The 26686-nt window shown below is 48.4% G+C and overlaps 1 protein-coding gene across 1 annotated transcript in view; it reads right to left on the bottom strand.

Annotated features, from left to right (window-relative positions):
- The window catches only part of NDC1 (NDC1 transmembrane nucleoporin), a 370234-nt gene that overhangs the window by 72596 nt on the left and 270952 nt on the right, over positions 1 to 26686 (bottom strand). The window contains exons 16-17 of the mRNA XM_085602585.1: positions 22834 to 22934; positions 21613 to 21773 (exon numbers count right to left, since the gene is read on the bottom strand). Of these exons, the coding sequence (XP_085458711.1) occupies positions 21613 to 21773; positions 22834 to 22934 (262 nt within the window). The remainder of the gene's footprint in view (positions 1 to 21612; positions 21774 to 22833; positions 22935 to 26686) is intronic.

Below are 26686 nucleotides of genomic sequence, written 5' to 3'. Positions count from 1 at the left end.
AAATAAATGAACAGGAGGTTGGATACAAATATGGACAGGAAAATTACCTAATGGTGGATACAAGAGCAAATAAGGCCAGGTATGTAAAATGTAAGAGCCGATATAAGAAGGGTTAGTGTCTCCAGAGATATTACAGACACAAACAATTTGTAGTTTAGGCATACTGAGGGCAGATTACTAGATCAAACGGTGACACAAGTTGAGTTTTAAAAGTAACTTTGTTCACTCACTCCTACTCAAACCTAATGCCCAAAATGAAAATCAAATCTTTAAAAAATAAAGTCAACAAAAAGTTGCAGTTGAAGAGATTGACTTTAGCAGATATTTGTGTTTTCCAGAAAGATGATTGGCTTTGTATGAGGTACATGATGCCTATTTTCAAATTCAGTTAACCTTCTCACAGAAGGGGTCTCAGTTTTAATTTGGGGATTATATCTGATTAGTTCAGTCTTTCTATGAAGTGATCTCCAAGTGCATGCATCGTAGCTGTAAATTTCTGGATACAGGAGATATTAGTTTCCTTTATTTTGCTGACTGGCTGGTGAGGTCTTTGTCGAGTCAAAAAAACTTTATTTTGGCTATAGAGCCATAAAAGCGCAAAGCATATTACAATCCGAAAAATATAATTGATTATTCTTACAAAAGTGATGAAGTTGAGTAGAAATATTCAAAACATCAATGAATTAATAAAGAATAGTATAAAACATTCTTATTATAATACTGGCTATCGCCACCTAATCTACCCGACCCCCCAAGAAAGACATACATAATTATCAGAATATTTCAAGTCACCTTAATGGGAATTATAGAAGTATTAAAGCCAGGAGGTTGTTTTTTTTTTTTTTTAAAGAAAAACATTAAAATTGTTTTACCTTAACAAAAATGTTATTACAATTCTCTAGATGGGGCTATATGGAACATAGGACAGTTACTTTATTAGCAAATAAGCATCATCTAGATACGCCCCAGCTCTTTCCCCTTTAAGATACCTCCACGTATGCACCACATCGCAAATAGAAATTTCGAGGTAGCAACTACATATAAAGGAAGTATTTCATATTTAAGTAGCCTAAAGACCTCGACATCGTTTCTAAGCCCAAGGTTCCTACAAAGTTGGAGGATCCACTTCGATCCGGGCCTAATATAAGCAGGACAAGAGCGTAACGTAGAGTTCTGTTTCTTCGGAGTCAGAGCAACCAGGGCAATCAGCCTTGGTTGCACCCTTCCATCTATTCGTAAATGCACGGAGTGGTAACGTGCCGTTCCTAAATTGTAAATACAGTTTTTTAGCCATGAACGGTTGGATGCTATCCAGGGCCAATTCTAGTTTGTACTGCTGCTTAAGATCCAAAAACCTTGATGTCAGACAGCATGAATTCGTACTCTGGATCAACAAGGCTAATTTGTGTTCTTTAAAAGCAAGGACTAGGGACTTTTTCGGGATACTGGGACATGTCTCTTCTGGAGTGAGCCACATATTTGCCCACCCCATAGAGTGGCATAAATTCCTAACATAAGACAGCCATGGTAAGTTGGCTGCTCCCAGTATGGACATAACATCCCTCAATTCCTCCCTATAGCTGACCAACTCGGGCGTGCTCCATATAAGATGCCAAAAAAGGAGAGGATGCAGGGCAATTAAATCAGCTATAGGGCCAATACCAAAGTCCATCCTCAATGGGATTAGGGGCGTACTTCTTGGTAGTCCCAGCAACTGCCTAATAAAAATATTCTCTGTAACCGACAGAGTAAGATGGGCTATGTCCCCAGAGTTCAGCTCCATATAAAGAGGCTCCCCTCGCTTGGATTTTATAGATTTCTGCCGGGGGACCAACCACTTTCTGGGTGCAGTTTTTGTAAACTTTCAATATACCACCCATTGACAGTGTTAATTTCAGATTGGCCTTCTTAATTTGAGTCCCCCAATCCATCTTGTCATTAAGTGTAATACCCAGGTAGTCAAATATTGATACTCTCTCTAGGGACCTACCCTCCATTTGGGGATGCGGACAATTAATGGTTTTGGCGTGGAAAACCATATATTTCGTTTTCTGAACATTTATCTCCAAATTCCTATTCCTGCAGAATGCACTAAACTCATCCAATACACGCTGCATACCCATTGATTTAGACAGGAGCAGCGTGACATCAGCAAACATTAAGGCCGGTATTTCACGATTAGCAAGTCTTGGTGAGTCTATATCCTTTACTGCCAAGAGGGTCTTGATTAAGCCACTTAAAAAGAGGGAAAAAAGGGTTGGCCCTAACATGCATCCCTGCCTTACCCCCTTCTCCACAGGAAAAGGAGCAGTCAATTCTCCTTTCTTACCGAATCTTACCCTCGCATAAGTGCCTTCATGTAGGCGCTTCAATAATTGGCAAAGGTAGACCGGTGCACCCATATCGTGGAGAAGACCCCATAACTGGTCACGCCGAACCATATCAAAGGCGGACTTGAGGTCCACAAAGGTTAAATAAAGGCTACCCCCATCCAGAGTTACTGTTTTCCAGTGGATTAATTGCAATCTAAAAATCTGATCGATGGTCGAGGTTTTAGACCTAAATCCCGCTTGTAGCGGGGTTAAAACATTCATCTCGTCCATCCAAGATTGCAATCGCCCCAGGAGAACAAATATCTTTTGTGAAACATAAATGAGGCTTATTGGCCGATAATTTGCTAGGTTTAGTGGGGAGCCTTTTTTAAAAATTGGGATAATTTCCGCACCAGCCCAAGTCGAAGGGAGTTCCATACCCTGAATGATAGCATTGAATAATATCTGTAGATAAGGAGCCCACACCACCTGTTCATTTCTGAACAGGTCACCAGGAATTCAGTCCAAACCGGGTGCCTTATTAAGAAGTAATTTTCCCAGCGCCATATTAATTTCCAAAATTGTACAAAGTGGTGGGTCGATATTTGGGGGAATTTGATCTAGGTCAACTGACCCATGTGCTGCAGCTTCATCTAGAGGCATAGAATATAAAACTTTAAAATGTGATCTCCACACTTCTTCCGCCAGATTTGGTTCAATGGCTGAGTTGCCTTTGGATTGGCCAGTTTTAACCAAATTCCAAAAGCCTCTCATTTCTAGTGTCCAGAGCTATCTTAATTGCTTCCCATTTTTCTTTCTCCCAAGCTGCTTTTGCTTCAGCAATGGTATTTTTATAGTGCGACCTGTCAATTCTGGTACGTATAGGGTCCTTATTCTTAAACCCAAGTACTAGTGTACGTTTTGCTTCCCTACACGCTTTATTAAACCAAGGGTGTTTAGGATCGTAATTATGACTTCCATGATTATAAAAAAACTCTGCTAACTTTAAAAACATGATTTTCGGACACACAAAAAGCAGTTTCTAAATAAGGAAGATTGTGGGTACTAAGAGGCCATTTTTTCATTAGATGTAGCAAAACTACCCCAACGTACTCTTCTGCCACCTTCTATTGCGATTAGGTTTGGGGGAGGTTGAATTAACAAACCCTGATCTCTCATGAGTTCGGGGTAAGCTATCACAAGTACCAGTGGATTGTGGTCACTTTCACATCGTGGATAGACCACATAATCCTTGATTCTAGACCAGTTCTCAACATCTACCAAAATATAATCAATTATGGAAGCCTGCCCCAATTTATTAAAAGTTGAGTTTCCCGGACTGTCTGAGGGAAACCTACCATTACAGGCCCTTAACGAATAAGTAAGGGAAAGTGAAGTCACTTGTAGAACAAGCGGTGTCCACCCCCTTGTTGGGTAGATATTGCAGTCCGGAATTGACCACACAGAATCTTCTTCACTTGTAATGTTGACATTTAAACCGTTAAGAAGTTCAAAGTGACAATTCAAATCCCCCCCCAACTAGTGTATGGACAGATTATGGTAGCGTAAGAAGAAAAGAGGCCAATGTATCTAAGGTTTGTGAAGTTTGCCCCAACCTCACTGGGCGAGAAAATACATTGATAACAGCCAACTTAAATATATCAAAGAAAAGGAGAATGCACTTGATATCCAGAGATTCCGTTATCTAGAACTTTAATTGTACAGCCCAAATGAGTAGCCACCCCAATGCAGAGGCCCCCCCGAGGGTCTCCCTCTAGGCCCCTGCAAGGCTGGAATACAATATGCGGCATATCCTATCCTATACAGTGGTTCAATAGACCACGTCTCTTGGAAGAGACAAAGCTCATGGGTATCAATGTATTCCCCCCCAAGCAGGGAGTTCCAGCTTGGAAGTAAGACCGGCTATATTCCAAGATAGAACCCTTGTATTCTGCGGGTCTTTTATTTTATCAATCTGTATGAGCAGGGGTTCCAGCTCCTGCTGTAGCACCTGACACAGGATCCTCCCCCTTTCCTGTTCTTTTCCCATAGCCTCCCCAGATGCTTTTAGCGGAGCACCCGAGTTTCCAGGGGCCACTGCAAAGTCAAGATTATTCCTAAGAGGGTAGTCCCCTACCTCAGAGCTATCAGAGTTTTGAGGCACAACTGGCTGGGTATCTATATCTTCAATTAATACAGCTGAAGGATCCAGTCAGTTGACTAGATCTAAACTGCTGTATACGTTACTGACTGGAATATTAAAGAACGGGATTATTTCAGAATCTCTGCCCATATTTGGCAGGGTACCAGTCTGGGCTCTCATTTCCCATTTTTTATAAACTCCTCCCATTCTTTCAATCAGGGGACTGGGGGGGATAAAAATAACCCAGCGAGAGCGTCTGAATGCCGCCAATCTCCCTGGGTTGACCCCAATTCAACATATATTGAACCACCCTAGTGTCCCTAAAATTAATCATGACAATTCCCTGGAATATCTTTCCGCCTCTGTCCCAACCAACTAACCCGCCTAAAAAATAGAATTTCACACTGTATTAGGGGTGGGAGCGGTCTAGGTTTGTTTAGCCAAAAAGTAACTTTATTTTTTTAATTCTGAATGAGTCTCCCCTCTACCTTTTTCTAGATCTAGTACTCCAGATAGAATAACAGTGTAGGGGGTCGAGGGCGGGGGTAGATCGATACATGTCTGACTAGGTTTTATTAAACTACTATTGGGTTGCCGATTATTCCCAGGATCACTTCTACAATTAATGTAAGGGTTTGGTTCCACTTGCGGTCCTAAGATTGCTGGCACGGTCATAGGACCACAGGCAGGATCCCCCTCCTTAGATGCCCCATGATGTAACACAACTGGATCTACAGTTTGTTGAGTAGGGGGCCTAGGTTCCATTAAGATTTTAGAAGCTGGGAGGGCAGTGGAGGCAGGTATATTAGCATGATTGCTTTGGTGTGTGGGAGCCTGGTCAGATATGTTAGTTATCCATGATGTTAGAAATACTAGCTATTTTACTCTCCCATATATCAACCAGCGATGTAATCTTCTCAATTTGGCTCTTAACGACCTCTAACTCAGATCGTACAAGGGTTTCAAAATGAGTTTTAAGTTCTTTAGCCAAATTTGAAGCCCACGTTGGGGGCTCCACTGCAATTAAGCTATTTCCACCAGTATTGTAGCCCTCTGTCTGGGTCTTTGATGTTATTCTCGAAGGGCTATTCACTTGCTTCCCCCCTTTATGAGCTTTTTGTTTCTTCTGGCCACCTTTCCTGATTTTCCCCCCCGTATCATGTTTATTTGAATTTCCAGGAATTACTTTTTCAGGTGAGGGCCTTAAATCAGGAGTGGTCGAAGGATTTGCTATTTGAGACGAATCAAGGTCTTCGATTTCTAAGGTTATTAGGGAGTTTGGGATCCTAGGTGTTAGGGACAGCCGTCTTTCAGTGCGCTCTCATTAGAGACCGCCCCAACTGCCTGTCGTAACATTTTATCAATGGCAGTCGGTTTCACAATGGGCATAAACACAGTGGCTTTCTGACGAATGTTAGGCCTTGTAGGTGGAGAAGTACTGTCCCCCATACTAAATTGCAGCTATGCCTCCTTTAAATGGGAGTAGAACAAGAATGGTTATTCAAAAGGATCAAAATAACACACTCCCTACTACTATACTAGTACTATAAGCCCAGACCATCACTCTTTGCAAAACCCCTAGCCAAAAGTCCAAAGCTCAACAACAATACCCCAAATTCCAAACTTTTATCGTGTAAACTCACGTAACCCAGGAGAATGGCCCAGCCCAGCTCCATCAGTCTTGGACGGGCTCAGACGGGCCAGCCCTTGGCCTGGCACGTTGGGAGATTAAGTCCATAGAGTGGTTAGAACGGTCATGCAGCGAGCAGCAGCAAAGGGCACGTCCAGGAAAAGTGTTGGGAGGTGTCGGATCCCGCAGCCAGATTCCACTCAAACGCCGGTAGGAGGGCAGAGAAACAGTTATAGGGAACAGGGAGGTCTTTGAGAAAGTGGAGTATTAGTTGAAGTGGATGGAAGTCCTCTTTAAGTAGTAAATGACACTATTCCAGACTAGATCCTGTTAGGTGTCAATTATATAAATTTGAGATGGACCCTTTGTAGCTGTACCACTGAGCAGACAAGCTTACCTTAGGAGAAATGGGTAAAAGTCAAAAGTTAGGACCTACCGCAATGGAGGGTAGGTCGGTTACAGGGACCAGGTTTATCCTGCTGAAAACTTTACTTTTTGGCTTAGTGTTAGAAGGGCCAGCCTCAGGGAAGTACAGAATGTGGACCTTACCGCCCTGCGACCCACCCTCCCCGGGAGATGTAGCCGAGCACTGGCGGGAGACCCCCTCAGGGCTGGGTCTCGTATCTAGGATCGTACACGCTGATTTAGTACCATGCAACACAGACACCACACCGTAGATTCTGAAGCACGTATTCTTTATCTAGAAATATCAGGACCTTTATGATCCACAGAGTCGTCTGTACAAGTAGAGCAAGGGCTCCTAGAGTCTCGGTTGGGGTAGGGGTAGCGGGACAGTCTTAGGGTCAGGGTCAATGTAGGTGCGTATCCGGCGCACGGCTCTCAATCCTCGAGCCGGGGGATACGGTACGGTCTTTGGGGTCCAGCCGGACCAGGATAGCACTTGAGTGCGATCAAGTCTGCAGGGCTCGAATTCTCAAGGTTGCAAGGGGAGCCGAGAAGGCGTCAGCAGGGCTCAGATGATTCAGGCAGAAGTCAGTCTCTGCCAGGTGGAGCCGCGACGCTGTCTGCAGGGCTCACCGAGGTTCCAAGAGTTCCGTCGGATCTTGTGAGGATGTTCTTTTAGCCGCGACCACGTCAGCAGGGCTCTCTTCGTTCCAGGATTCAATCTGCCGATAGTCCCAGAGCGCCCCTTGTTATAGGTCGACTCCTCTTTGATGTCCGGAGTCCTCACGGGCCGGGGTCTTAGCCCTGGGGGTCATTTGCTGGGGGTTCCTACCACGCGGCCCTTTGATCCTTTCAGGGCGGTGTCGGGAGGGATGCCGGACACGCAGCAGGCGTGGAGCCAGCCCTCAGGGTGGCCGGAGGGCGATCGAAACCATCGCTTGAGAGGAGGCCAGAGGTGTGAGTGAAACTGCTCCTCCTTCTCCTGCTCACTGGGAGCTCTCTCTCCTCCCAGCCGGCATGGCGCGACTAGGCCGGGGTTGCGCTTGGGTCGGGGGCGGCCATCTGGGGTGCAGGGCCTGGGCACTGGAAGCCGCGAGGCCGATGGAGTAGGGAGGGGGCCCGGTGTCGGGAAGATGGAAGGAAGGACGGGGGTAGCCCCGGGTTCTGTGGGGGATCAGGTGTTGTGTTGCTACAGGTCGGAATGGGCCACGCCACGAGGCCGGGTCCAACATGCGTCCCCCCCAGCTGAAGGCCGAAGAGAATTACCCATCCTCTTGGGGGTTCTCTTCGCTGAGGCGGAAGATTCTGGAGAGGCCGTCAGCGTTGGCGTGGTCAGGGCCAGGGCGATGCTCTACTGTGAAGTCCATCCCCTGAAGAAAGACTGACCATCGTAGCAGTTTGGGGTTCTCTCCCCTCATCTGCATGAGCCACCGTAACGGTCAATGATCTGTCTGGACTCGGAAGTGGGTTCCGAAGAAGTAGGGCCACAGTTTCTTTAGAGCCCAGACTACGGCGAACGCCTCGCGTTCAATGGTGCTCCATCGTTGCTCTCGGGGCAGTAACCTTCGGCTAATGAAGGCCACGGGCTGATCCAGGCCCTTCTCATTGAGCTGGGATAGGACGGCTCCAATGCCATGCTCGGAAGCATCAGTTTGCACCACAAACTCTTTGGAGTAATCGGGGGCTTGGAGCACAGGGGCTGTACACATGGCGCGTTTCAGCGCGTCGAACGCCTCCTGGCAGGCAGGGGTCCACTGCACCTTCTTAGGCTGTCTTTTGAACGTGAGCTCAGTGAGGGGTCCTACGAGGCTGCCGTAGTTTTGGATGAACCGCCGGTAGTAACCAGTGAGGCCCAGGAAGGCGCGGACCTCGGTTTGGGTGGTTGGGGGTTCCCAGGCCAGGATGGCGTCAATCTTAGGTTGGAGGGGTGCGACCTGCCCGCTTCAGACCTGGTGCCCCAGGTAGACCACCGATCCTTGCCCAATCTGGCATTTGCTGGCTTTCACTGGGAGGCCGGCTTGGCGCAGGGCCCTCAGGACCCTCCGGAGGTGCTCCCCCCCATTCGGAACTGAATACCGCAATATCGTCCAGATAGGCGGCGCTGAACTCTTCCAGTCCGGCCAGGACTCTATTCACCAGTCTCTGAAAGGTGGCCGGGGCATTTTTCATCCCGAAGGGCATCACTCTGAAGCGATAGTGCCCATCCGGGGTGGAGAAGGCGGGCCGCTCTTTGGCTCCTTCTGTGAGCGCAATTTGCCAGTATCCGCAGGTCAAATCGAAGGTGCTGAGAAAATGAGCAGACCCAAGGCGGTCAATGAGCTCATCTGCGCGGGGGATAGGGTGAGCGTCGGCTCGGGTGACCGCATTGAGCCCCCGGTAGTCCACACAGAACCGTAGTTCGGGGGCAACCCCAGGGGCAGCTGCTTTCGGGACTAGTACCAACGGGCTGGCCCAGGGACTGTCTGTGGGCTCGATCACCCCTAGAGTTAACATCTTCGAGACCTCAGCCTGGATGCAGGCCCAGACTCGGTCGGGGACGCGGTAGGCTCGGTGCCGTACCAGTGGGCTGTCGCCGGTGTCCACATCGTGGACACACCAGTCGGTGACCTTGGGGACGAGAGAGAACAGGTCGGAGAACTGCCCCAAGAGCTGGCGGCAGTCCTCGTGTGGTTGGGGTGTGAGGGAGGGGGAGAGGTTCACTCCCTCCACGGAGCCATCCTTTTCTTTGGCCCGCAGGAGGTCAGGGAGAGGCTCTGTTTCCTCTTCCGTCCCGTCGTCTGTGGCCAGGAGTAAACTCAACTCCGTCCGCACGAAGTGAGGCTTGAGGCGGTTCACGTGGAGGACCCGCAGGGGGTTCCGGGGGGACTGGACGTCCACCACGTAGGTAACCTGACTTTTTCATTCTACTACTTTGAAGGGCCCGGTCCATTTGTCTTGGAGGGCGCAAGGCTTTACTGGGGCCATCCCCCAGACCTGCTGGCCTGGCTGGAACTCGACCAGAGTGGCATTCTGGTCATACCAGCGCTTCATTTCTTCCTGGCTCGCCTCGAGGGTTGCCTCGGCCAGCTCTCTGAACTTCCCGGTCTGATTTCGGAGCGTCAAAAGGTACCGGAACACATCCTGAGGTTGGACCAGGGGTGCCGTTTTCCATCCCTCTTTGACCAAGCTCAGGGGACCTCTGACGGGGTGCCCATACAGTAATTCAAACGGGCTGAATCCCAAGGACTTCTGGGGGACCTCCCGGTAGGCGAACAGGAGGCAGGGGAGAAGGACGTCCCACTTACACCGCAGGGGCTCCTCGAGACCCATGATCATCCCCTTCAAAGTCCAGTTAAACCGTTCCACTAGGCCATTGCCTTGGGGATGGTAAGGGGTAGTGAATTTATATGATACTCCACAGGGATCTCATATTTTGAGATAAAATTGGTGCCTCGGTCGCTCACGGCCTCTCGGGGGAACCCTACCGGGAGAAGATCCCCATTAATGCCCGGCCCACCACGGGGGCCGTGACAGTGCGGAGGGGGATGGCCTCCGGGTATCGTGTGCCATGGTCCACTAGGACAAGGATAAAGCGGTGACCCTGGGCGGTCTTGGGGTCCAGAGGCCCCACGATGTCAATTCCGACCAGCTCGAAGGGAGTACTAACGACTGGGAAGGGTTGGAGGGGAGCCTTGCGCTTCCCTCCGCTTTTACCACTGGCCTGGCACGTGGGGCAGGACTTGCAGTGGGCCTCTACGTGGGCTCGCATTTTCGGCCAATAAGGTAAATGCTACTTACCAGTATGCATCTGTTCTTGGCATGTTGCACGTTGTTGTCTTGGAAGAGTCTTCGAGATCTCACGAGATAGGTGACTCCTCCCCTGGACTACAGTGCGCATGGACAGCTCCTCCATCATCAGATTGTTTTTGCCCCATTGTGGCAAAGATGGAGGATAGTAATAGAAAAGAAAGGTGTCCATGTAAATGTATCTAAATAAGATAGTACTGCAACTGTGCTCGGCACCAGGGAGGAGGGTGGGCATGTGACTTCAGCAGCTCTACATGCTAAGAACAGATGCATACTGGTAAGTAGCATTTACCGTTCGAGGCATATGAGCTGCTGCAGTCACATTATTGCATACTGTATAGCAGTTCCTCCTCTAGTGGTGGTTACCGGTGGCAGTTGCAGTAGTTTGGAAAAGTGTTTTAAGGACAGCCTGACCTACAGAAGCTTGTTGTTTGGCTTGCACATCAACTCAATAGTGTTTAGTGAAGGTATGTATGTTAGACCGTGTAGCTGCCTTACAAATGTGTTCTAAGGGGATATTCCCTAGAAAAGCCATGGATGCCCCCATTTTGCGCGTGGAATGTGCTCTTGGAGGAATAGTTAATGTGCGTTTAGCTTTTTGATAACATATTTGTATGCACTTAACTATCCATCTGGCTATCCCTGCCTTTGAGATAGGGTTACCCTTATGAGTTTGACAGAAAGACACAAACAACTGTTTTGTCTTCCTAAATGGTTTAGTTCTGTCTATGTAGTAGAGTAGAGCCCTTCTGACATCCAGTGTGTGGAGTGCTCTTTCAGCTACTGACTGTGGTTTTTGAAAAAAGACAGGTAACTCAATTGATTGGTTAATGTGAAAACTAGTTATGACCTTTGGTAGGAATTTAGGGTTTGTTCTGAGAACTACCTTATTTTGGTGTATTTGCATGAAAGGTTCTTGAATTGTTAGTGCCTGCAATTCACTTGCTCTTCTGAGTGAAGTAATTGCTATTAGAAATGCCACCTTCCATGTTAGGAACTGTAATTGGCAAGAATGTAGAGGCTCAAAGGGTGGACCCATAAGTCTAGTAAGTGCAATGTTAAGATTTCAGACTGGGGAAGGTGGAGCTCTTGGAGGGATTACTCTTTTGAACCCTTCCATAAATGCCTTAATAGGTGGTATGCGGAAAAGAGACACGTGTTGTCTGTTCTGGAGGTATGCTGCAATAGCAGCTAGGTGTAATCTTATAGATGAATATGCTAGATTACATCTTTGTAAGTGTAGCAGATAACAAATTATGTTTTGGACAGAAGCGTGTAGTGGATTGATTTGATTATTTTGGCAGTAAATAACAAATCTTTTCCATTTGTTTGCGTAACAGGCTCTGGTAGTGGGACGTCTTGCCTCTTTGATGATATTCATACAATCAGGAGGCAGGTTAAGGTATCCGAACTCTAAGACTTCAGGAGCCAGATTGCTAGGTTCATTTGATTGGGGTCTGGGTGTTGTATCTCTCCATGGTTCTGTGTGAGTTGTTTTGGAGAGAGGTGTAGTCGTTGATGAGGGACGACCGAGAGTTCTAGGAGTGTTGTGTACCATGGTTGTCGTGCCCATGTGGGAGCGACTAGGATCATCGTAAGTGTTTGTTGCTTTAGTTTGCGTACCACTAATGGAATGAGTGGGGTTGGCGGAAAAGCGTATGCAAATCTGCCTGACCAGTTCATCCATATCGCATTGCCCTTCGACTGCGGGTGTGGGAACCTGGCGGCGAAGGATGGGCATTTTGCGTTTTCTTTTGTGGCGAACAGATCTATGTCTGGGTGTCCCCATGCTTGAAAGAATGGGAGTAGGACTTCTGGGTGAATTTCCCATTCGTGGATCTGTTGACTGTGTCTGCTCAATAGGTCTGCAATCTGGTTGTTTACTCCTGGGAGATGTTCTGCTAGAAGATGGATGTTTTGTAGAATGGCCCATCTCCATATCCTTTGCGCTAGGTGTGATAGCTGCAGAGAGTGTCCCCCCCCTGTTTCTGTATATATAACATTGCTGTCATATTGTCCGTCCGGACTAGGACAGTCTTGTTGGCTATGTGTTTTTGAAAAGCCTTCATTGCTTGAAAGATTGCCAGTAGTTCTAGGTAGTTTATGTGGTGTATTTTTTGGTGCGGTGTCCATAGACCTTGCACTGTATGTTGAAGTAGATGGGCTCCCCACCCTGTGAGTGATGCGTCTTGTCAACACCACCTGTGGAACTGGCTCTTGGAACAGTCGTCCTTTTGAAAGGTTTTGTGTGTTCCACCACTGCAGAGAGCGATGGGTACGACTTGTCTACCAACACTAGGTCCTTTAGTTTCCCTTGAGCCTGGTTCCATTGTGTTGCTAGGCATTCTTGTATGGGATGCATTTGTAGCCGAGCATGTGGGACTATGAATATGCAAGATGCCATCATGCCTATGAGTTGCATAAACACTCTTGCTGTCAAAAGAGTCTGAGGTTGGAACTTTAGGATCATTGCTTGAATGTTCTGTATCCTGGCTGGAGCTGGGCAAGCCTTTGCTACTGTGGAGTCTATCGTTGCTCCCAGATACTGCTGTATATGGGAGGGTTGCAGATGGGATTTTGGGTAGTTGAGGGAAAATCCCAGATTGTGTAATAGATGGATTGTGGTCACAGTGTGCTGCAGGCATTGGTGATGTGATTTGGCTTTTATCAGCCAATCGTCTAGGTATGGAAACACATGAATATGTTGTCTCCTTAGATGTGCTGCCACTACTGCTAAGCATTTTGTGAACACCCTTGGTGCTGTTACCCCGAAGGGTATGACTTTGAATTGGTAGTGCTGTCCCTGCACTACAAATCTGAGGTATTTCCTGTGTGCGGGATGAATAGGTATGTGAAAATATGCATCTTTTAGATCTAGCGTGGCGAGAAAATCGCCTTGCTGTAGTAGTGGTAGTACTTGTTGGAGTGTGATCATGTGAAAATGATCGGAGTGTATATAGTGATTGAGGGGACGAAGGTCGAGAATGGGCCTGAGTGAGCCGTCTTTTTGGGGGAATTAGGAAATAGAGAGAGTAAACTCCCTTTCCTTGTTGCTGCAGGGGAACTGGTTCTATAGCGTGCTTTTGTAGCATTGCTAAGACCTCCTGTTGCAATAGTATGGTATGTTCCTCTGACATTGGTCTGTGTTTGGGTGGTATGTTGGGTGGGGTAGATGCAAGTTCTAGACAGTAACCAGAATGGATAATTTGCTTCACCCACCTGTCTGTTGTGATGGATTCCCAGACACGTAGGAACTGTGATAATCTGCCTCCGACTGGTGTTAAGTGGTCTGGAGGCAGGTGTAAGAGGTCACTGTTTGGGAGTGGTGGAGGTACGGTTGTTGTCGTTACCTCTACCTCTGCCTTTAGTATTGTTTCCTCTATATCCTCCTCTGCCTCTGTGAAATGTGTTTTGAGAGGTAGTTTGGAAAGGTTGAGAGGTTTGTGTATTATTCCCTCTCCCTGTACCTCTATAGGAGGATCTACGAAAGGAACGTTTGGATTGTTAAAACTGCAGTGCACCCATAGATTTAGCGGTGTCAGTATCCTTTTTCATTTTGTCTAGTAGGACATCTGTTTCAGGCCCGAACAGGAAATCTTGGTTAAGGGGTTGATTGAGAATAGTGGTTTGCTCCTCAGGTTTGAATCCTGATATGCGAAGCCATGCGTGTCTCCTTAACATCACGCTTGTATTGACTGTTCTAGAAGCTGTGTCAGCTGCATCTAGAGCACACTTTGAGGCATTAGTGATGAACTTTCCTTCTTGGATAAGATCATTTGCCTGTTGTTTATATGGGTCAGGGAGATGTTGTAGCAGCTCCTCTAATTTGTCATAGTGTGCCCTGTCATATCTAGCTAACAATGCTTGTGTGTTAGCTATTCTCCAGGTGTTGGCTGCTTGTAAAGCCACCATTTTCCCTGATGCCTCCAGTAGTTTGTACTCTTTTTCTGGTGGTGCAGCATCGCCAGTGGTTTGTGAGTTAGCCCTTTTTCATGCATTGGCGACTACTAAAGAGTCCAGCTGTAGTTGACCCCTGATGTATGTAGGGTCGGAGGGTGCTGCTCTATATTTCTTTTCCAGTCTAGGGTTGAGTATTCTAGCCCTAATGGGGTCTTTGAATATTTCTGGTGCAGGTTTTAAAACCCCTTTGAGCATGGGTAAAGTGCGGACACTTCTTTCTGTGGTTGGGAAGGTGTCCAGCAAGAAATCCTCTTCCAGAGGGTCAGCATGCATATCTACCCCGTGGAAACTAGCAGCCCTGTCTACTAACTGATGGAATGCAATGGTGTCGTCAGGAGGGGATGGTTTTGAAGGATATGATGTGGGGTCTAGAAGAGGTGTGTTATTGTCTGGTGAATATGGGTCTCCCCATGTGTCCAGGTTGGGATTTGTGTCATCAGGATCGTCATAAGGGTCTTGTGGATCATTATCTATGTCCTCATCTGGGTCCCCAACAGGCTGTTGAGGCATGGGGGTGTGTATGGCACATAAGGCAGAATAGGAGAGAGAGGAGGAGGGGTAACAGGCCTAATAGGAGAAGTAGCAATGTCCTTCCTTTTTTGAAGAATAGGAGAGGGTAAGGCAGGATGAATTTTCCTCTTGTGGAGCACCACATGACCTGTGTTAGGGTCTATGATGATTCCTTTCTGTTTTGGATTGACAGGATCCGGAAAAAACAGCTCCTCCTCTGTATTTGGTGGTTTCGGCACCGAAGATTTTTGGTGTTTTTTACTGGGAGTCGAAGGATTTGTAGGCTTTGGCTTCGACTTATTTGGCTCGGGAACCTTGTTTTTGTTCGGTTCGGGAGCTTTCTTGACTTAGACGTCCTTTTTCGGATCGACCGTTTTCTTGGGTTCGATCTGTTTTTTAGGCTCGGTGACCTTTTTGGAGTCGTTAGTCTTTTTCGGGTCGATTAACTTTTTCGGGTCGATATTTTTCTTGGGATCGACCGTTTTCGGCTCGATGTTTTTGGGAACGGTCGAGTCTTTCGGAGCCGGAGTTGGTGCCGTATGTGTTTTTCTCGGCGCCGAAGGCATTTTTGGTGTAGGGAGATACGGTTTGCTCGGTCCCGAGCTACCGGAAGGCTTTTCTATTATCTTCGGAACCGGGCCCGAGGGTGGGGCTTCCGAAGGGATATTTCGATCGTGACGAAGGCCTTGTGGCGATGTCTTGACCGGAGCCTTATGTGGGGTGATTGGGACAGGGGCATCGGTACTCACGTGCTGCCCCGCTGGGATTGGGTCATCAGAGTCCGATTCTTCGACTGTGACGAGCTGTAGGTCGTCAGAGTCCTCGGCATCCGAGGGGTCGTCGAAGATATCGTCCGGTGCTGCTGCTTGTCGATGCATCGCTTGTCGATGGGCCCTTCGGTTCCTGATTGTCTATTTGGAACAGAAGAGTGCGCAGGCTGAGCAGTCTTCTTCTTTATGCTCCGGAGATAGACATCTGTTGCACACCGGGTGATGATCCGTATGTGGGTATTTAGCACCACACTGGGGGCATTTTTTGAAGGGGGTCCTTTCCATGGGCCCAAGGCCCGAGTGGCGTCGATAGGCCCGGAGGCCTGCGTCAATGAAAATATGAGAAATAAAGTCCTGTAAAGTTGTAGGGTATCGACCGGAGAGCAATCCCGTCGAGATAACTTTGATTTGCTGTGAATAAAGTTGAAAACTTCGGAGTCGAAGTTGGCGTCGCAGAAGTACATCCGAACCCGATGGCGGAAAAAAACAATCTGACGATGGAGGAGCTGTCCATGCGCACTGTAGTCCAGGGGAGGAGTCACCTATCTCGTGAGATCTCGAAGACTCTTCCAAGACATCAACGTGCAACATCCGGACCCAACACTAGGCGGCGATCTAATGCAATAACGTGACTGCAGCAGCTCATATGCCTCGAACAAGTGCGTTACTAAGCGGTCGTAGGTCTTGTCCTGGCCCAAGTGGCCTGCCAGGGGTACATCATGGGCCAAGCCCAGGAGGAAGTCCCGAAACGCAGGGGTACCACCAGCACCCGGGCTGACCCTAGCTCGGCAGACCGCTGTTCGTTGTACAGGAGGTCATTCTCCCAATATAGTAAGTGGGTTCCCGATTGGTCGCCCGCGGCTTGGGCTTCGGCCTGCTGCTGGGGTCCGACCAGGGAAGGACAGGTCGCTTGTTCTTGGCAGAATTCCTCTCGGGGGGGAGGGGCCTCCTTTGTGGCGCCACTGGGCCAACTCGGGCAGATCCCCTAACTCCGTGATCTGCGCGGGGTCGGGATGGACGGGTCCGTCGTCGGCGAGGGGCTCTCCTCCTGGGGATAGGTCGTGGGGTTCAACGGGGTCGTCCCCGGCTTTGTCAACGGAGGGGGTGCTGGGGGCGTCGTCCTCGACTCCCCTGCGGGGGGGTAGTCGGGCCGCCATGGATCGGGTGGTTGCAAACACCCATTCTGGTAGACCCATCATCCCGAGGTGAGTCTTGCGCTCCACCTGTCTCCAGGGAACTTTCCAGGTCGCTTCCCAGGAGGCAGTCGACAGGTTGTGCGTTTCGGATAGCCACCCGCAATGTTCCGGTTACTCCCCCCCATTCGAATGGTACCAAGGCCACCTTACACAAACTCTCAGTGTTGTCGGAAGCTATCACAGGGCAAAAGACATTGGGGATGATCTGGTCCGCCTGGACTAAGTGGCTGAGGACACCAGTGATGCTCGCCCCGGTGTCACGAAGGGCCTCCACCGGGTGGCCGTTAACCGTTACGAGCTGGTGGTACTTCTTGGTGTTTGCGGGTAGGGGTGCTCCGGGAATTATATCTCGATCTCCTAGAGAGACTAGGGCCATGGCTGCAGGTTCCCATCCCTCGGGGTCCTCAAACTCCTCCCCTAGGGTTACGGTGGCCATGTGTCGGGTTGGGGGAGCTGTCGTGGGGGGTTTCTGGGCCATGGGGCACTGAGGGTCACTGGCGTAATGCCCGAGCCGTTGACAGCGGAAACATGTGATATTCACCCGGGGCCCTTATCTACCTGGGGGGCCGGTACTGCCTAGCGGAGGAGCTGGGAAGCCCCGAGGTGGGTTTCTCGGGGGGCTACGCAGGGGCCCGGATGGGAACTCCCTCAGTTTCCCTTGATTCTCCCCCCCTCTCTGACGGGGAGGTCCTTGATGGCTGCGGGGGTAGTCCCCTATGGGGCTCCGGGGGACCCGGGTGTTAACCCAGCGATCTGCTTCGACAGCCAGCTTCTTCGGGTCGGCGAGCTTGCTGTCGAGCAGGTGCTGGCGTATTTCTACAAAACAATTTGTGGACAAGTGTTCCCAGGCATTGAGGTCGGTCAGTTCTTCGAAGGTGGTTACCTTGCTGCCCTTGATCCACCCTTCTAGCGCTCGGCTGTAAAAGTTTACGTATTCCACCCAGGTGGTGCCTAGGATCTTTCGGCAGTCCCGGAACCGCTTGCGATACATTTCGGGGGAGAGGCCGTATTTCGTGAGGAGGGCCTCCTTCATGTGGCTGTAGGAGGTTTGCGCAGAGGCCGGTAGTCCCGTCCTTCGCTCAGGAATCGACCCCACAACCCGGCCCCCCAGTCCTTCTGTGGGACGCGGTGGGAGGTCATGGCTACCTCGTAGGCTTTGAACCACTGCTGGATGTCATCATTCCGATAGTACTCTTTGACCACATCCTTGGGGATTTGGACTTTTGACTACCAGGGGGCTGGTTCTGGGCCCCCCGGGGGTCGAGCTCCCTCGCTCCTTGCTCGGAACTCTATTTCTTTCAAGCTGCGCTCGTGCTCCAGCTGAAGTTTTTTTTCCTTGTGCTCCCGTTGCAGCTTCTTTTCTTCTAGCTCTCCTTGTACTCGGAGTTGTTCCACCGCTAGCTTCTTTTCGGCTAGCCTTATCTCGCCTTCTATTTTCAATTTGGCCATTTCTAGTTCATGAGTTCGGTCCCTTTCCCTGTCTGTGACGTCTTCCGGGGACCGGCCCCAGTCTGCGGCGTTGCTTTGTGCCTGGGGTTTATTGCTGGTTCTCGGGAAGTTCCTGAGCTCGTCCGGCTGCTCTGTCTCGTCACCGACTTCGTCCAGTCAGGGAAGGGAGGCTCCGGACTCTACCCAGGCTTCCAGGGCTTGTTGCATGTCTTCCTTGGTGTTTAGACCAGTGGTAGCGATCTTCCGTTGTCTGCAAAATTGTTTCAGCTCCTTGTGCGTGTATTCACCTAACCGTTTTACACAAAACGTAGCACTCGCATCGGTTTCAGTGGTGCGCATGGTTGTTTCTTCTGCCGTCTTTGTTCGGTAGTGCGTCAGCCATTCACTGTACGAACTCTAGATTGCGGGCTCGGATCCCGTCGCCTGCCACCAATGTTAGAAGGACCAGCCTCAGGGAAGGACAGAATGTGGACCTGACCGCCCTGCGACCCACCCTCCCCGGGAGATGTAGCCGAGCACTGTCGGGAGGGATCCCAGACACGCAGCAGGCGTGGAGCCAGCCCTCAGGGTGGCCGGAGGGCGATCGAAACCATCGCTTGAGAGGAGGCCAGAGGTGCAAGTGAAACTGCTCCTCCTTCTCCTGCTCACCGGGAGCTCTCTCTCCTCCCAGCCGGCATGGCGCGACTAGGCCGGGGTTGCGCTTGGGTCGGGGGTGGCCATCTGGGGTGCAGGGCCTGGGCACTGGAGGCCGATGGAGTAGGGAGGGGGCTCGGTGTCGGGAAGATGGAAGGAAGGACGGGGGTAGCCCCGGGTTCTGTGGGGGATCAGGTGTGGTGTTGCTACGGGTCGGAATGGGCCACGCCACGAGGCCGGGTCCAGCACTTAGTAATTTTTCTGGAGAAAAATCTAGCTGACAAGGTTGTTGGGGAGTATGGCTTGTTGTTGATCTAGAGTGTAGGACCTCTGTAGGCGCCTTGGCATTGGTGGAAAGTTTGAGTCTTGTGGAGACACTGGCGGAAAAGTCCAAAGCAGGCAAAGTCTGAAGTGTATATATCCAGGAAAGTCTCATTGGTGGTTGACTGCACCTCAAAGTCTACCTTGGTGGAATCCCTCTACACTCTGCCTCAGTAACATTTCAAAATCAGACTTGACCATCAAATTGGAGTTTAAAGTCATGTGAATTTGAGACCTTGAACCATGGATCTAGCTATTCCCAAATTGAATCTATGCATTATAAGGTGCTATAAAGTAACCCAGTGCTTTTTAATGGGAAAGCCACCTTGCCACAGAGAAAAACAACTTTGGAGATTTTCCACTGCCAAGACATTTAACACAGAAAATAAAAGTCACCCATAAAGGTAGGATCTAAATGCCCACAGACAGGGCACATGGTATTTAACTAGGACATTTATAAATATAAAAACTGAAGTTTCAGATCTATTAAAAAGGAGATTTTAACATGATGAATTAGCAATTTGTGAGAAAATGGGGTTCTGTTGCAGTAGCCTCCACTTTTTACCTGGCTTTTGATGCAACTTTGACTGTAGAGTACTGGGGCCCTACTGTCCAGGTTCCCAGTACCAGTGTTCTTTCCCTAAAACTGTTCCACAATTGGCCCTTCTGGCCCTCTCCAAGTCCATGGTAAATGGTACCTGGGTACCTAGGGCATCGAGACTAAAGACGGCCCACTAGGCACCACTCACCTAGGCCATGCAGACTGCTACTGCAGCATGCATGGCTTGGTACTGACAAAACGGCAGTCAACGTGCCACACTGCCTGTGCCATGCCAACCAGCACTGCCTAAGGTATAAGTAAGTCACCCCTCTAGCAGGGTGCACTATACCACCGGTTTGGGCATATCTGCATGAGCAGATACACCCCTACAATATTTAAGTCCATTCGTGGATATTGTAAGTGCCAGAGTAGCCATAGAGTGTACATGGGCTGAAATCTCGACAACTCGATTTCCCCAGCACCATGATGGCTTCTCTGAACCCAGGAGAGTTTAGTACCAAACTACTACTCTCAATAAACACACATTAATGCCAGTGTAGGCTTTATTAAAACATGTACTCAGAGGTGCCCCCTGAAAGCTTACCAACCTTGGTGTGGCCACAGACTGGTTTTAGGCAGCCTGCCACCACCAGACAAGTTTCTGGACCCGGGGGGTCAAGAGCCTCTATTCTCTGGGACCAGAAACAATGCACATCCTGGCCAGAGGTGTCACACCTCCTCCTCTAGGATGGGCACGGTGCTCGAGATGGAAGCTTCAAAGGCCTGCCACCTTTGTAATGATCCCCAGCCTCTGCTGCCAGCAGCAGATGGCAGTCCCCCGTTTACACCCTCACTTTGGGTGGGAAAATCTAGGAAGAATATGAGGTGTGCCCGACTTTGCCAACTTCACCCCCTAAGGTGAAGTAGGCGAGATGAAGTACGCCATTCAGTCCCGACCATCTTGAAGATGGGGGCACTCCTCCAATCAGGGCTAGGACCACATTGGTAGTCATCACGCACAACTTGGAAGCACTTCCCACACAGAAACAAAAACAAAGACCACGCCACAAGCCACACACCCTACACAGCATAGCTTGCTGCCCATGTAGTGAAGCGCTTTAGTGCCTCACATAGGGGTAGTAAGCACTATACAAATTCTGCCATGCAATACAAATAGCTACACAAATGTCAATAAAAGTTTACATCTTGCATCTAACACATGAACTGCATCTGCGGTCTTCTCAGAACATAGAATACATGGGGGAAGAGGTTCTGCATCATTCCAAAGGAAATGTATAACTGCTCTGACTTTGGTTTCGTATTCACATCATCAGAATATTTATTTGTTAATAAATTTAGGTAGAGGAACAATGAAACCTACCAATAGTGCCTGGATATGAAAAAAAATCTGCTCGAGGTTGCAAACCACGTTTGTAAAACAGTGCACCTCCAGATGTAAAGAAATAGCATCTAAGACACACATCAAGAGATTTTAAAAAATTATATTGCAATTTTTTTTTTTAGAAAAAAGTAATTCCGGTTGTGCAGGACTACACAATTTCCTGGAGTATCGGCAATGATTCCAAGGTCATTGACCAAGGGTCTGAAGTTTGACTGTGAAGGAGTAGTACAAAGAAAATAATACGCAGAGTAATTACCAGTTATGAAAATAACTAATCATCTGGATGATAACCAAGTGCAAAAAAACCTAAAACAATATTTTCTCTCACATTTCATTACTCACAGATCATACGTAGTCATTGTAAAGGAAAGTGTATGATAATATATAAAACTTGCAGTAAACAACCAGTACATTTTAAAAATTCATTTGGTAGACAAGAAATATGAGTCACAATTTACAACTCTTTATACATGGAGAAAAATACAGATTATCAAAATAGATATTTCTTGCTCAGCCATTTAAAAAGCACTTCATAGGAGAAAATTGGTACTTACTTTAAATGTTCTCCGAATGTGGTAGTTATTCTGTAAATAGCCGTTTTTAATGAAGCTCTAAGTGCAAATCTCAGCGTTTTGTAGGAAGTGTCCACAAAACTTCCAGAAATCCTAGGCGGTTTACTGGATGCATGAGGCAGCTTGAAATGTTTATCCACGGCCTGAGTGATGGGAAAAGTACAACACGATGTAACAATGAGCCAATTTAATAACATATAATGCCACCAAGAAAGGAGCATATTCTACTGATAGGTAACCAGTACAAAGGAAACTAAATGGTGTGACTATCTGACAAGTAGACTGGGACTGAAAATAACATCTCTATTCAAGCCAACAATTTTCCCCACATCTTTTTTTTTTACCAGGCATACAGAATATAGAATATTCCTGCAAAATATAGCATTTGAATGAAATGTTAAGTAAAAACGGTAAACGACAAAGAATTTCAACCATCCGAAGAACATATGCTACCAACCCTCAGTACTAATCGATCCACAGTCCTAGGTTTGCCAAATATGGGTCGAAATTCTTTAAAACCAGTCCCTCACAGTGGCCAAATGATATTCCTACCATTAGAGCAGCAACTTAACTGGGGCAGCTGACGGTCACTACTACAAACTTCATCTACAAGCACAGCTGGCCAGAACTGATTCAACCACGCCTCCCTTAAAACAAACACTGGCAATTAGATAGCACATCAAATGTTACAGGTCTAACCTAGACACAAAGATGATCAAACAAAACAGCAGAAACCCATCTTCTAAGTTTCCCAGTAGATCTTACTAAAAGAAAACAAGACTTCCACTAACTTTTTACTATACCCACAAAATTGCATTTGTTTTCCTTATTATAAAATATGACCTAACCTAACATTGCGGCAGCTAAATTCCAACTCCGTCTCCCACACTTTAATATTTTCTATCAATTCGCTGATGTTTAGGTTTATCCTGCACATACAATGGGAAAGGTAACCCTTTGACCTGTAAAACACTCATACCAAGCACCATTTATTTTACACTGGATGGTCCAGAATATCGGCTTGCTTTGAGCAGCTATTGTAACCTTTGTGGTCTGATCTGGAGAAATGCACTCTGCTACTGCACAAGTATTTTAACAGAAAATCGGTCAGCAATCATCTTCAATAAATATTAAATTAAGTTTGTGCAATAGCACCAAAAAAAGACCATTTGCTTTCCTCTTAAAGTTTGCTTTCATACTCACCTCCAGAAGGATCAGAAAACTAGAAAGGATTGAAGGGAGAGTAGTTTGCACAACACCAAATGTGTCTTCTGTATATGATGCTGCTACTAAATGAGACAGACCTATTAACAGAAAGAAAAAAGTGACTTGTGACAAAACGGTTTTAGATTATAATTGACAGGTGATATTCTTACAAAAGGAAAAAATAAATAAGCCGAAAGCATGCAAAAACACACAAGGTGCCCACATCCTAAGCGTGCACTATCAGAGCAACAAAGATCTGATGTGCAGGGTAGTCTAGTTAAATTGGCATACGTTCTGAAATTCAAAATACATTTCCAGAAAAGGCATAGTGAACAACAAAAGTGTCATTTCATGTGTTTTTAACAAGACAAGCAATGCTTAGTCTAACTTGAATGTCGCACAGGAGTGAGTGTTTTGAAGTGCTACTTAACTGTAAAAGTAGCTGTGGTTTCTGGGTATACTGAACAGACTCGCTTGCTTTTGGGCAGCAGACCGCACTAGTGTTGTACGTCTCGAAAACCGGTTTGTACGACGGTACATCGCATGAAACTACTTCGCATGCCTTTTACACGCATTTTTAGCGCACATGTTTTTACCGCGAAAATGCATTTAAAACGCATGCCAAAACAATGTATTTGTGGGGGGAGACCCCCCCCCCCCCCCCCCCCCCCAAACTTACCTTAACTGCGTTGTATTGGCATGCGTTTAAATGCATATTCGCGTAAAAATTATCCATGCTAAAAAGGGCGCTGTAAAGGCTGAACAAGGAAAACACCTCGTTCTAAAGGCTGTTTACCTCGAAAACCAAACCCACAGAGACCACTTACTACCAATGAGCCACTGTCAACAGAGAGCTCAACAACAACATTTCGTCTTTAAGAGTAAAATACAACACAAACATCGGGCCTCTAGCAGCTCTAAGGAGCCACAGTAAACAAGTGTTGCTCATTCTGAGGAACTTGGATACGAGTCACCTTCATATAAGGTAGTCACAATGACAAACATCAATTTTCATTTTCTACATAAGCAATTAACCCTACAGTCAAATGCTTCTGAATCAATTACCATAGTGTTACTTACAGGGTAAGATTAACAAGTAATAAACAAGAGTGTATATTATATTTTGTTTCTGAACTTTTGCTTAAATTAAAAAATGATGGTAAGCAGCTGGTGCCTGGAGAAAACGCGCCAATCCACAAAGGTTGCAAGGGAATGAGGAATGCCGGTGTTACATGAATCACATAACCAAACAGACAAATCGCTCCCTGCTCCTTTATTCGTGAGCCACGCCCATCACAGACACTGATAAGGTCTTGTGCATTCACTTCAGTTCGTGGTTAAACTTCAAGGGCCGATGTGGGTCAAGCAACGGGATAACAGCTTAAGTGGACAAGGAGAGACATCAGGGGACAATTCAACCACAAATCAAGGAAAAGAAAAGGGGGGGCCAATCGGCCCCCACGCAGGCATGGCAGGGCCCGGCCCCTCCCATATCCCGTCCCCTTCGTGGTGGCTGTTCCCGCCCCCCCTTGCCCCGGAAGTAGTTGTGTGCTTCCGGGCCGGGGGGGGCGGGGCCGCGATCACGAAGGGGTTAAGAGCCTGGGGGGGCGCGGGAGGCGGCCTCTTTGTGCCCGCGCTCCCCAGGCTCGCTCCTCGCCCCACCGTGGGGCTCTTTATTTTCTTTTTATTCGTTTCAGGTGTACCCGGATCCGGCCAGCTGCGGAGGACGGAAGCGTAGCGGGGAGAGTTTGCCGATTCGCACGTTCGTGCAGGAAGTTTTCCCGGGCTCGTCTGGAGGCCGCTTGAGCACTGCGGGGACGTCCGCGTTGTGGCCATCACGACACGAGGTATTTTGTGGGGCGGGCGGGGGTGGGCTGCAGAGCCTCAGCGAGCGTACAGGAAAAGCCGGGCGGCAGAGGTGAACGTTTCGTTTCTGTTTCTTTTACGAGCGTGTGTAGAACGAAGTTAAGCAGGGACAGCTAGGGCAGAGGGCGGATGGGTGACCAAGAAGGTTTTTTCAGGAAGGAACGTTGTTTTTGAATTAAACAAAGGGCTAGGGTGGTTACACGTTATTCCTACAGTCTAGCAGGTATATTGTCCGACGTGTGTATTGTGTAATAGGTGAAGGATCTTCTTGTTAGACGACTGGTGCTAGAGAAGGGGCTCTGTTACAATTTTGAGCACCTATTTACAATAAATTGCAGAGGTACATGATCTGAGGTGTGTGCATAGCACACCAGTTTAGTGTCGTTTTTTGCCTTTTTCCATAAGGAAGTGACCCATTTACAAATCAATTGGGTATATGATCGGATGGTGTGTCTTACAGGGGTGGTTGGTCTGGCCTCAAGGCACACGTGAAATTGTTTAATTTTTGTTTTACGGGGGGTAGTGCTCAACTTACTTCAGACTGCCACAGTGTGAAATTTAACGCATTTTCTGTTACAGGTCAACAGGACTAGGAGCTAGGTCGGTATTCCAGCTTGGGCGCCTTTTCATTTGGGTCAGGTACGGAGCACGGTGTGCTCATAAGTATGTCTGCAAGAAGGGGGCACGCGAATGCTAGCGTGGGTTGGATGTTTCAGAAAATGATGCGCAGAATGGCGGCAATGGAGAAACGCCTGGGGAAAGTTGACAAGCTGGGTAGGACGGTAGCGGAATTGGGAGAGAAGGTAGGAGCGCAGGCCGGCCCATCGGGAAGACCTAAGCGAGCGATAGTGCCGCCCAAACCAAGGGGCGAATTTGCGACACCGCCCAAGCGGGCGAGATCTAAGAAGGTGGGGGGTCGTCCACAGGGTCCAACTCCCATGGTACCGCCGGCGGCACCTGTCCCTCCACCTCAGGCACCCGTCCCGCCACCTCAGGCACCCTTGGGCATCCCGGCACCGGTGCCCCAGCTACCAGTTGCTGTGCCAGTAGCGCCGGCAGCACCTTTAGCACCATTGGCGCCACCGCCCACCCCGGTTCCCGTGGGGGGCTCGGTACCGAGTGGGGTCCCTCCCCTCCTGCCCACGTCTGGTCCAATGCCAGCAGATTTAGCAGCCCAGGTAGCAGTCGTTCTCCCCTGGTTAGGTAAGGGCGCGTTGCCGGACATCACGAACCTCACGGCAGAACAACGAACATTAGTTGCGCAGATATTGTTGGCTAGTGGCCAGGGCAGCCCGCCACTCGCACCGGTTTCTCCCCAAACAGGTCCAGCGAACACCGGGGGCCCAGCCAAGACCGTGGAGGTGGCGTCATCCAACGACAATGGTAAGGAGGTTGCCCTGCCACTGTTGGGCGAGGGCGCGATGCCCTCCAGAGGGGAGTGCCTGGCGCAACATGTGTCACAAAGTGTGAAAGAGTTGATTTGGGCGGATAAATACGTTAATATCTTTTCATTGTTGATAGACAGCAGGGAATGGGAATATGCGAAAGCACAGAAAGATATGATGTTGCCTAGTGAATGGAGATCAAAATTGTACAAATTTAGGGTTGAAGAAACCATCCTCAATTGGGTGAGGGCCTTTGCTGTGTACAGTGCAGTAATTGGGGAACGTTTTCCAGGAATGCAATCAGTCATGAGCTGCTATCAGAGTAGGATCACAATGTACCATGATAATCATGCGGGGGATGTCTGGAAAGAGTACGATATAGCCTTCAGAAAATCTAGGGAGTTCAACAAGTCTTTGGCATGGGACAAGGTAGATTCTATTTCTTGGCATTCTCAATTTGAGAAGGGGCAGGGGGCGGGCCCTAGCTCTGACTGGAACAAAAGTTATTCTCCCAGGCCACAACAGCCATTTCAGCAGCCCTTTCGGCCAGCGCAGGGCGGGGAGACAAACCAAAAGGCTAGAAGCGGTGGAAGTGCAAA

The sequence above is a fragment of the Triturus cristatus genome, chromosome 4_2, assembly GCF_964204655.1.
Source record: "Triturus cristatus chromosome 4_2, aTriCri1.1, whole genome shotgun sequence".
NCBI classification, from domain to species: Eukaryota; Metazoa; Chordata; class Amphibia; order Caudata; family Salamandridae; genus Triturus; species Triturus cristatus.
Note: the sequence above shows the minus strand (reverse complement) of the source record. Positions and strands in the feature narration are given on the sequence as shown.